The following is a 12279-nucleotide window of genomic DNA, read 5'->3' on the forward strand; positions in this document are numbered from 1 at the left end:
GTAACAACAACATCTTTAAAAAAAAAAAACAGATCCTAATCGGGGCGATCATCGAGAAGAGTCCTGCGGATGTGGACGGGCGGTTGCGGCCCGGTGACGAGCTGCTGTTTGTGGACGGGATCCCGGTGGTGGGGAAGCCGCACAGATACGTCATCGACCTGATGCACGGGGCGGCGCGCAACGGCCAGGTGAATCTGGTCATCAGGAGGAGGGTCCAGGCAGCAGGTGAGGAAACACGAAGGGAATCAACCAGTAATTTTATGAAGCACAAATGTCAGACATTTTGACGATTCTACTAACCAGACAAAACGAGGTATTTCCAGACGTTTCCTGAATCATTATAGAACAAGAACGAGAGCAGACATGACTCGACCATGACATGAAATAAATCCATTTATTTCATGAAATAAATCCATTTATTTCATGTCATGGTCGAGTCATGGTTTATTCAGCACAAAATAACTTTACATACTCTACTGAATTAGAAAGTGAGCTCACATTCTTACCTCCCCTGAATTTTGCTGAATTCCTCCGTCATCTCCTCTTGTTTCTCTCTTACCTTTTGCCTTCCTGCTCGCTGCTCTCGTTCTTGTTCTATAATGATTCAGGAAACAGGTTTAATCAGTCAGAAAACTGAAGTACTAATCTCTGACTAATTACACTGAAGCCTCCCCCGAAAAATACATTAGTACTCTCTTGCTCTTTTCACACACACACACACACACACACACACACACACACACACACACTCTCTCTCTCTCTCTCAGACACACACACACTGCTCTCTGGTCCTTATTCAAGCTTCTTTACCACAGTCGCTTTGAGTCTGCAGACGGGGATGGCTCTTCCTCCTGTGAACAACGGCCTCCCCCTCTTCTCATTATCGCTGCCTCCCCCACAGATGGACACACATGCACGCGCTCTCTTCTCACCAATCCGATTCTTCCCACTCGATTCCACCCTCTCTGTCAAAATTTCTTCTCACCAAAGGCTAGCGCCTGACTCATGCCTGGCCTTTTCTACGGCCTTCACTTCCATCCTAATTGTCTGACTCCCACTGGCACTTTACGAAGTGTTAGACTCCGCTCTCTGCCTGCACCCAGTGACCCACATTTTACACAATTCACTTTTTTTTTTTTTTTTACTATTTTTCTCCTTATAAGATAACAACATGTGCACTTTTTAGTGTAAAGAAATACCCCGTTTGGATTAGTACCCTTTTTTTACAGTGTCAAATCCCGCTTTAGCTTCACATTATCAAACCGAACTTACAGTTTGCGTTTCTCACTGTCTAAACTGCAGAGAAGTGCAGCATGACTTCCCGGTGAGCTCTCCAAGCAACCCTGGGGTTTAATCAATCAGCATGCCAGAACACATACATGCAGAAGGAAGAAGCTAGAGGTGCAAGAAGCTGCTTTTCGCTGGATTGACATTATGCTGCATTTTAATGATGTGTTTTGCCACATTGTGACTGTTCTTTCGTTCTTTTTTAATGCTTTGAATTGCCGTGTTGTCTTCGTGTTCCTGGATTCTTCACAGGGAGGAGATGCAGCTCCAGCTTGTCAATTCTAGACAGGAGGATAAAAAAAATATATACTTTGACTGTACAATTAATTGTTTCTGCACATGAAGAATAATCTTTGGATTCCATCAAAGTAACTATGCATCTCTATGGTATTTTTTGGTTTGAGGAATCTTTCATTTCCTTAATTTATAGTTGAAAAGATGAAAGACACAGGCTGGATTTGATCTGCACAAAATACAGTATGTATTTTACTATGCCTGATATTTCTGTGCAGTTGCAGAAAGTAACCAAATACATTTGCTCAAATACTGTACTTAAGTACAATTTGTTGTACTTCACTTTATAACTTCTGTCACTACATTTTAGAGCCAAATATCATTTTCTTTACTCTTCCACAGCAATTTGACAGCTGGACTGACGAGTCCTTTTGCAGACTAAGATTTAACATAAAAAACGAGATATGATGATCTCATAAAATGCAGCTCATTTTAACGATTGAATTACTTTTTTTACTTTTTGGCTCGTGACCACTCAGTACAAACCTGCGTCTTGCTGTCATCATTGAATAATTTTATCGGGAAAAGTCCAGCACCACAGCAGGGTTGTCATTACAGGGGCTTCAGCAAAAGAAATTTAAGGGTTTTTTTGGGTCAATCCTGGTAGATTGCTTTACCACCTTGATAACTTTCCAGAACTAAATCCTTTCTTTATTTTGACACAATATTCTGCACCATTTTGCCGCTGCATAAACCTCCAAATTCATCACTTGAACTGGACTTCATGGATTGTATTTCATTGTCCAGTGGCTCCATCTCAAGCAGCCTCAACAGTGAAGTGCTACGTATACACTGATGCATCAGTAATGCTGCATTTTTAATAATTAAACTGTATACTAATATATCATTCAGAGGCCACTTTCCTGCAGAACAAGTACATTTTGTTTTTAAAACTTCTCTACTTTCTGTTCTGTGCAAAAATACTGCCTTCCCCCTTTTTCTGCCCGCTCTTCACCCCAGACAACATTAACATTGTTCCTGTTTCTGAATAGCTTCTCCATCACTTTCTGTCAGTCGCAGCACAGCTCAGCTCTCTACCTCCCCCTACAGGCGAGTCTTGTCCAGAGAACGGCCGCAGCCCCGGGTCGGTCTCCACGCAGCACAGCTCCCCGCGCAGTGACTTCACATATGGCAACAGCACCGGGTCAACCCAGGCTCCCAACACCGGCATGGGCAACGCTGCCGCCGCTTCAGACGGGACGTTGAACCCCAATACGCAACCGAGTGATGTCATAATCAACCGCAAGGAGAGCGAAGGCTTCGGCTTCGTCATCATCAGCTCGCTCAACCGGCCGGAGGCGGCCGCGACCAACAGTGAGTCCAGGGATTGTTTCAGTGGTGTTTGTGGACTCAAGTAGATGCTCATGCACCATCAGACATCCTCTCCTCTGCATAACAGCTGCTCCAAGTGCTCAACTTTAAGTGAAACCTCATAGAACCATGTAAACTGCCAGCTTGTCTCCATAGTGTAAATATAAGTGCCCAACTCAAGTTGTGAAGGTAGTTAAGGTCATGGCTTAATATAAAGTGAAGCACCTCTCACTCTTGCTCCTCAATTATACATGCCCTCCCACAGTAAGTCAGTCACAAACATCCTTGGTATTCGGCTGTGAGCATCGGTGCATCGCCCACACGCATGAAAAAAAAAAAAAAAAAAAAAACCTGGATGCCTTACGTAAGCCTGGGGTGAATAGCAAAATGAGAGAGACAGAGACATATTCAGTCAGTCAGTCAGAGAGCGTGTGTGAGCACAGACAGGCGTAATCCTCAAATCTGCTGCTGAGCGCATCTTCACCTGCAGCGTGTTGCGTTTCAATCCTCCAACAGCTGTGCCCCATAAAATTGGCCGCATCATCGAGGGCAGCCCGGCCGACCGCTGCGGGAAGCTGAAGGTGGGAGACAGGATCCTGGCGGTGAACAGCCAGTCCATCGTCAACATGCCGCACGCTGACATCGTTAAGCTGATCAAAGACGCAGGCCTTAGTGTCACTCTGAGGATCATACCGCAGGAAGGTGAGAGAACACGTGCACACACACACACACACACACACACACACACACACACACACACACACACACACACACAACACGTGGACATGATGGATGAGGACTGGAACAGACTGTGATTTATGACTGTAGTTCAATCGTCTCTGTTAAATGAAAGTTGTAATGTGAGTTTTGTAAAATTTTATTCTGCCTTTTAGATTAACTGTGACTCGTCATATTCAGAAGTCTTCTGGTGTGCAGATTCTCCTCACCAGATCTCACTCTGTTTCTCTAACACTGCTTATCTCTTATTGTGGAAACAATAATAATAATACTTAGTAATTACAGAACTACAAAATGTGTGAGATTCAGTTTCCTAGTGATTTTTCTCATAAACTGCAGTCATCACTTTTAAAAAAGGAGATTTCAACCCCAAAAAGACTTTTACCTGGTCGCCTACAACACGTTTTCTAAATAGGCTTAAAATGACTACAGCAAGCAAGGCTGACTTCATTAAAAGGACTTCATGCATTAACAGCTGGACCAAATGCCCGACTTTATAATCTCGTTATTTGGAGACACATCAGAGGTATCCCGTGGAGTTTTTGACCATTAGTAGTGCAATGGAAACAATCCTTTAACAAGCGGGACCCAGTTCAATTTATATCGTGCACATTGGTTTCATATCCCGCTGCAAGTTTCACGCTATTTCTCTGGTCAAACACTGGTAGCAGTAATGTGCCAACAAAAGCAGTGAAGACCGAGAAGCTATCACGATGGAGTATTGATTAAAAGCTGGGAATACCAGCGCACACTTTCAAACGGTCTCCCCAGGAAAGCATTCATAATGTTGCACTTCTGAAAGAGGAGTTTAAACCCAGTAGAGTGGCTGAAAAATGTCATAAAGTCATAAAAATGATGGACACAGAAACCTGGTGGCTGGAAATGGTGTTGCTCTATTTAAACAAAAAGTAAAGCATCACTAAGCAATATTTTCATATTAACAATCGATTAAATAACTACTGGGATGTAAACAAGTTGACTTGTGGTGACAAATCCAGTGAAACCTGACTGAGTCAGTGTCTTCCTGCTGGATGTAGTGAAATATTTAGTAACCGTGGAAACAAAAATTTCCTTAAGTAGTTGGTGAAAACCTAAACAAAAATCTCATTTTACAGTTTAATATTGGACTTACATTTTTCAGTTGGCTCCAAACAAATGATGCTCCTCGACAGATCACCTCGACAAGGAAACAGTGTTTGCTATGCTGCCCCCAAGTGGCCAAAATAATCAATTAACAAACAATATATATAAAAAAAAAAAAAGGAAGACTCGCCTGGTTTAAAAAACATTACTTGCCTTGTCATTTTCTGCTCTTTCTGTGTCCCAGAAATAAGTAATCCTCCATCAGCCCCCAACTCAGAGAAGCAAAGTCCCATGGCTCAGCAGCACAGCCCCAAGGTCCTACCCAACACCGCCGTCTCCCAGTCGAACCAAGTGCTGCCAGAACCAAACCCCTCCGTTAGCCAGGCCAACCCCATGCCCCACCAGAGCCCCGTGACCCAGCGTCCCGCCCCTCCGCCTCAGAACTACGCCCACGAGGGCAGGTAAGACTCGCTGTACAAGCTCTCACCGTGGTGGCAAACAGTTCAAATGAAATCGGCTTCATCCTCATCCTGTGTTACACACTGATTTGCAGCTGCCGTGATTTTCTGATGCAGCGTAGCATTTTTATAGACTAGCCCTCGATCTGTCTCTGGGGCAAAACACCTTCCTCTGAGAATACAGGTATGAGTGAGTCAGACGCTTTCATCCTCCCATCCTCATCCTCTCTCCTGCTTCTCCACTTTTTCTTTCTCCTCATCGCTCCTTCGAGTTTACTCTTCCTTTTTTCTCTTTCTTTCTCCAACATTGTCCTTTTCTCTCTCACTATTTTGTCTCCTCGCTCTCTTCATCCTCTCTCTCTCTCTCCTTCCAAAGTTTATTTTATAACATCACTTCACTCTTATGGACTTCTAAATTATTTACATAAATTGCTTCTTTATAGAGCTCTGTTGAATATTTTACCAAAAAGAACAGGGGTCCAAAATCTAGTGTCACTGCCTCTGCCTCTGCTTCACACAGTATCCCCATCTCTTTGTGCTTGGCTCCAGCCTCTGAGGACTTGTTTTTATTATTAACATTTAATGTGATGTGTGTGGAAAAACAGTTTAATTTCTTCACTTAAGTCGTGTTTGATGGCTGTCAGGTCAAACTAAAACAAGCCGTTTCTGTCGGCGCCGGGTGACCCAGCGGTTTGTCTGAAAGCATTTCTTTTCACAGCACGCTAAGTGCACCGAAACATCGCACAAGTGATGTTCCGTGTCCTAAGGCAACGATGACAGGAATAGAAATGTTCCTCGAAGTTCTTCCTTCATTCGGATTGGTCTGCTAGTTACAGGTCTGAGGTGAAGGCGAGGCAAGACGTGAAACCAGACATCCGACAGCCGCCGTTCACGGACTACCGTCAGCCGCCGGTGGACTACCGGCACCCTCCCGTGGCCGACTACCGGCAGCCGCCCACATTGGACTACAGACACCCGCCGCTGCTCGACTACAGACAGTTAGCCACCGATGCCAGACAGTTTGCCATCCCGGACTACCGAATGCCACCGGTTCAAGTAAGGATCTTTACCCGAGAAGGAAACTCTCACAAACAGATAATGATCCTTTAAAGCTTCAATATTTTTATATTAACAATGGATCAAATAACTGTGGATGTGAAACGTTTCACTCATAGTGACAAATCCACAAACCACCCATCTCTGCAGTTCCCCTCACTTATCCAGAGATTTTTTATTTTTTTTTGCATCTTTTAGCTCATTGTTTTGGTTTTGCAGCCATCAGTTTCACTGTTTCACTCATCAGTCCTGTTTCCACCAGCAGCAGGCAGCCGTTTGTGCTTTCTGCCAGCCAATAAACAGATAAACAGCAGACAAACAGTTAACGACCAGCAATGTGTGTGTGTAGCAGAGCGTTTAGCATCTAAAGAGCCACACGTTTCTGTCAGGAGTTGGTGGAAACAAAACAGAGCTAAAAGGAGAGCGAGAACTGGGCTTAAATTTCTCAGGAGGCCAAATAAAAAACATTAACTTGTATATATTTCTTCATACACATTATCCTGGGTGTGTAAATAGGCACCTGTTTCATAATAAGTTGTTCAAATGTTTTCAAAAAGGGTTAATACATCAATGCGGTGATGACAGCTCAGTCTTAAGTTTCAATAACCGTTTTTGAAATAAAGATGTCAGTGCTCTCTGTTGGAAACACTGTAATGGCAGCGGTGTTTGCACTGACTCTCTGACTGACACTTTTACCAATAGAATATATTTGTGATGAGTTTGTGATATTGTTTGTCCAATATATTCTCAACCAATTTCTACATATTTTCTTTGTTTTACAGATTGGATTCTTGAATTTTACACTTTTTTCTCCCAAATCTATTATTTACATATCAAACTTAAATAAATGCATTTTTCTCATCAAGATAGTTTTAGAGTCTTTTAGATACATTGATCAAACCTGTTATCCAGTTCATGAATAAATTGTATTTATATCCTGTATTTCTACTTTAAGTTGAAATCGTATCTGCGAAAATAAATGAAAAGTTATTTCTCAACCAACAGGGAGTCGAGCATCAAATCTGGACTCATTGGATTTTCTTCCCTCAGCAGATCCCACGTTTAGCTCTAAAACCGTTCATAAAAAATCGGTTGTATTATGTTTACCTTGCATTTGCTCAATTCTTATTCACGGATTTCTCTCTGCTGAGTCCTGAGTCTATTTTCTGCTGTAGCCGCCTGTTTTGTCCTCAGATATCACTGAATCTAATCACGTCTGATCTCTGCTTGTCTCAGCTTTCACAGGACTTTGACTTCTTCACAGTGGAGCTGGAGAAAAGCGTGAAAGGCTTCGGTTTCAGCATCCGCGGGGGGCGGGAGTACAAAATGGACCTGTTCGTGCTTCGACTGGCGGAGGACGGGCCGGCCATTCGCAACGGGAGGATGAGGGTAGGTTCGATGACATCATTTCCTTTAGGAAAACAGCTACACCCGCTTTAAAGGTTAAGCTGCTTTCTATCTCTCTGAATTACATGGCAGACGCTCTCCTTGTAATTGTGTGATCTTATCAAAGCTGCAACAGCAACTTTTCTGCACCGGCTAAGAAATAATCTGTCAAAATAACTCCAGAGATGGTTTGTCCTTTAGTCGTCGAGGGGTTTTCAGAAGTTTGTCTTCTCCCGAGTTCATAAAACTCAACTCGTCTCAGTATTTAGATGATTTTCGGCAGGGTAAAGATAGATAAAACACATACTGTAAGCTGGTGAACTTAAATTGGACTTAAGTGTTTGCACAGCTGCACAGTTGTCCCTCAAGCAGCACACATACTTTCAGAATTTTTAAAGCTGTCATTAAAAATACATTGGAAATTAAAATGAAGCCTTTAACCTGACTTTTCCAGCTCCGTCACTGCTGTGTAAATTTACTGTGACTTATCATAAATTGCAACTTCCACTGCAGCTTTTCTGTGTTTGTGGATCTCCTCCTCGATTCTCCACTTTCTTTTTTCTCTCTCTAACATGTTCTCTGACCTTTACGTCTGGGGCTGATAGCCTCAGTATCCTCTACATTGCTTATCTGTAATGAACCTGTCAAAGATAATGTGTGCAAAATCCCCCCGAGGGAAGAACTAGTTTCCCTCCTCGGCGGTGTAGTCGATGGAGTCCAGTGGGCCCAGACGCAGATGGAGGAGGAGGAGGTGGAGGAGGAGGGAGGAGGAGGAGGAGGGAATCCCTCCTGAGTCAAAGTCAGCAAACAAGTTACTGTGAAGTATGACAGTGGACACAGTGTAAACGAGAGAAAGTAAAAGCACAAATAAAACAATGTACAAATACTTCAATACAAGAAATCTTAATTTAAGAGCTACTAACCAAGTGAAGTATTCATATTACAATACAAGAAAAATGGCCCCTGTGATTAGTTCATTGTATATTAGCCTGTTACTATTGATGCACCCGTGTATTGTAGGATTTTAACAGCTAATTTTACTACAACACAACTAGGTACTTCAGCGGTTCCCAAACAAAGGCTCGGACCCCTCTAAGGGTCACAAAAACATACAAAACAAGTACAAACCGTTATTTAAATTCAAGGTTATTATTTTATCACATGTTGTTTTGGTAAATTCTCAATTGTAAAAACTGTGAAAAGTAACCTTCAGATAAATATAGTGGATTAAAACTACAATATTTCTCTGTTGTGTGAAGTATGTGTATAAATAAGACTCCGGTGCCTCAGAAGTGTACTTGAGTAAATGCACGTAGTTACTCCCCTGCAGAGTCTAATTTGCTGCAGAGGAATGCCCAAACATTAACACTGTTTGTGGCATATTGAAATCAATTCGACGCCGTGTTCTCAAATAGATGTCAGAGAAGAAGGCGCAGAAGAGCGCTTTGATCTCGCTCCTCGATCCATAGCGCTGTGTGCAGAGAGGAATCAATCTGCATTTAACCTAAGTAAATGTGAGACGCTGCTTTAAAAGCATTTGCGACATGGCTGTCACTTCGGATTCGAGTGGTGCTTTAACACATCCTAAGTTGCGGGGACCTGAAAGCCCGCTCGCACCGAGACTCCCTGCGATCTCTCTGACATTTGGAGTTTGAGCCGAGTCGTTTCTACTCAACATGCACTTTGTAACATCTTTAAAGAGGAAGACAACCTATTTCAACTGTAGTACCTGCAGACTAATTGGCAACAAGGAGCGCTAACACATTTTTTTTCAATTCAAGCACCGGTGCAGAGGCTTTTAAGAAAATTGTATAAAGTGATTGGTTATCATAGGAAATCATTCAGTACGTTGAATTACCTTTCTAAGCTTTAAACCTTCAATAAAAGCCGGAGTTGTAAGAAGGCATCAGGTGCAATTCATTTCCACCTCACGCTGCCAGAGCTCGACATTCACCTGCTGTCCATCCTGCTTCAGTTCCCTCTGTATTAAAGAGGAAAATGGAGATTGCTCTCCTCTGCTGTTCGGAGGTGAGGATTAATGAGCGAACCGTTTTGCCTTGCACCTCCTCCACCTCTCTTCAGCCCCCTGTAATGACACCTAATGACTCCCCCTCTCCTGACTCTAGTCCGCCCCTGACTTTCAAATTACCCCAACCATTACTGGAGGACTTCTCCATTTGTTAGCGTAATTGCCCGCCACGTTTTGTCCTGTTCCCCATGAATCCTCCCCCATAAGTCAAAGCTGTGGGCAAAGCAAGTGACTCATAAATCTGTATTGATCCTTCAAAAAAATCCCACAAGCCAAAGCTGCATGCAAATAGTAAATGTAAATGAATGCATTCATCCGTTCAGTTTTTTGCCGTTGTGTTCCAGATGTCCATTGGTTGAGGGAACGCCCTTTCAGTTTGGTTTTGCCTTCACAGTTAATGGTCAAAGAGCTTTTATTGATACTCTATAATCTATAAACACAGCCTCTGTCCTGATCCACTGCTCGCTGTACGTGGCTGCTTTGAGCTCACACTATTTATCAGTCACTGAACAAAGCTGCCCGAAGTTTGTCACCAAAAAAAAGACTTCTCCTTCAAAACAGTGTTGCGTGAAATAGTTTGGAAAGAAGTCCACAAACTGGTGGATCTTCAAAACGCCTGGCAGTGAACTTGATTTCCTTTTAGCAACATAATATCACTGACTTTGATTGATTTATTTCATTACAGTGTAACTGTTTCTAGCATTACTTCAAGCAATAACACCTCATGAAATCAACAGGAAGTAACATCAGTTCAAAGTCTTTCATTCGTGATCTCATGCATGAACAACACACCCATTAAAGCATTAACTACGGTGAGTACATCATCAATGATTATGACTTATTAAACACGATCGTGGTGAAGTCTTCTTGGATTCTGTGCTGCAGAGTTTGGTCCAGCGCTCCAACATTTTTTGCCAAAAATTCATCATGGTGATGCTTCATAAATCATAACCATTGGTGATATACTCACTTTCATTAATGCTTCAATTAATGTGCATGAAACGCTTTGAACTCCTGATTATTCACGAGGTATTAATGCATGAATTAATGCTTAATTCCTGCATGAATTCATGATAATTCCCTTACCCTAGTGCCCTTACCAAAAAGTGTTACCAGGAAATTATTAAGAAAACAGCATCGGTGAGGTCACTAATGAACCCTGACTCACGGTCTGAAAGTCTTGGATGGGTTTGAGGCCTCAAATGACTTTCTGATTCGACATCACATTGAAACTACACACATATTTCCTCTCTGATAAATCTTTTCCACTTTTTTTTTTTTTTTTTGTCTGTCACACACTTCCTGACATCCAGGTCGGGGACCAAATCATTGAGATCAATGGGGAGAGCACCCGGGACATGACCCACGCCAGGGCCATCGAGCTGATCAAGTCGGGAGGCAGGCGTGTTCGCCTCCTGCTGAAGAGGGGGACGGGGCAGGTCCCGGAGTACGGTAAGTACCCACACTTTACTATTCTCCTCTTCTAACGCTCAGACTGTAACCTCTTCACTTTTACCAAATATATCACGTCAACTCTTGATAACATTAATCTGGCATGCATTTATATTCATGTTATATCTTCTGACTTTATTCTCTTCATGCTCTTGTATGCTTTAAACTCTTTATTCTGTATTTAACTTTGCTGTTAACTAATTGTTTGTTTCTTCTATCTTTGACTAACACGAGTGTATCTTCTGTCCATTTCAGTGATCTATCACTAATTGATTGGTCTAGGTTGTTACTTCCCCTTCTATAGGAATGGTATCTTCCAGTCTCTCCATGTGCATGAAAAGTGACACGCATGGCTCCCCCTATTTCTTCCTAATGGGCCACTCTAAAGACACGGTTTGTGACCATACGAATGTTTTTTTCTATTCACTTAACCCGGGCTTTCTGTGCTGTGGTTTTGTGTGTGGGCTTTCTTTTAGTTTTTGAGATGCACTTTCATGTCAAAACAACTTGTGTTATAACCTTCTGCAACCCAAGCTGTCGAAAGAAATTTTTTTTTTTTTGCCTTTCTCCTTTTTTTTTCTGCTCGTGGAGTAATCAACAAAAATGAAGCTGCAGGAGGTTGTAAAATTAGTGAACGTAACTCTCTTCCCAACTGAAACATAAATCAACCACCAACAGCTACCCACAGGCCCAAAAATACAGCAATGTGAGCGTTCACCCCGAGTCAGCCGGGGGTGATGAACATGAAATATTATTTACCCAGTACAATCTCGGCACAGCATTTGAGCAGCACGGCATTGAGTCTGGAAGGGGACATTTATTTGTGTGCCGCCGCGGGTAATAAAACGCCGATGCGTCACTCACTCCTGTGGCTTCTGCATCAGCGTCATGCTCTCTTTTCCACATCCTGCTCCCTCCGAGACAGCCGGTTTTGCCGTTAACCACCCCCCCCCCCCAGTGACACATATTCGTCAGTGTATGGCCTCGGTGGTCCCCCTCCAGCCCTTAAACACAGGAAATACAGGGGTAATGTCGTTTTCCCCGCGTCAGCCCTTTTCTGCCAGCCCTCTGCCAGACAGGGATTTAATCTCTCTGTGTGGAGGAGCGCTCGCCTTGAGGTGACTCCACAGCCTTCAAAAATGTACACAAAGATTCGGTATGGTCAGACAGGCAACGCAGCACTCC

The 12279-nt window shown here is 42.9% G+C and overlaps 1 protein-coding gene across 10 annotated transcripts in view; it reads left to right on the forward strand.

Annotated features, from left to right (window-relative positions):
• magi2a (membrane associated guanylate kinase, WW and PDZ domain containing 2a) overlaps positions 1-12279 on the forward strand; it is a 199443-nt gene that overhangs the window by 181401 nt on the left and 5763 nt on the right. For 4 of the 10 annotated variants that reach the window (XM_069164921.1, XM_069164923.1, XM_069164924.1 and 1 more), the window contains 7 exons: positions 33-225; positions 2632-2895; positions 3409-3594; positions 4958-5174; positions 6002-6227; positions 7464-7616; positions 10956-11094. In XM_069164921.1, the coding sequence (XP_069021022.1) occupies positions 33-225; positions 2632-2895; positions 3409-3594; positions 4958-5174; positions 6002-6227; positions 7464-7616; positions 10956-11094 (1378 nt within the window). Of the gene's footprint in view, positions 1-32; positions 226-2631; positions 2896-3408; positions 3595-4957; positions 5175-6001; positions 6228-7463; positions 7617-10955; positions 11095-11376; positions 11488-12279 lie in introns of all 10 variants that reach the window. The other 6 variants (XM_069164926.1, XM_069164928.1, XM_069164931.1 and 3 more) reach the window with 3 other exon arrangements.

The sequence above is a fragment of the Embiotoca jacksoni genome, unplaced genomic scaffold, assembly GCF_022577435.1.
Source record: "Embiotoca jacksoni isolate LCO1_2020_lvr unplaced genomic scaffold, fEmbJac1.0.p SCAF_32, whole genome shotgun sequence".
NCBI classification, from domain to species: domain Eukaryota; kingdom Metazoa; phylum Chordata; class Actinopteri; family Embiotocidae; genus Embiotoca; species Embiotoca jacksoni.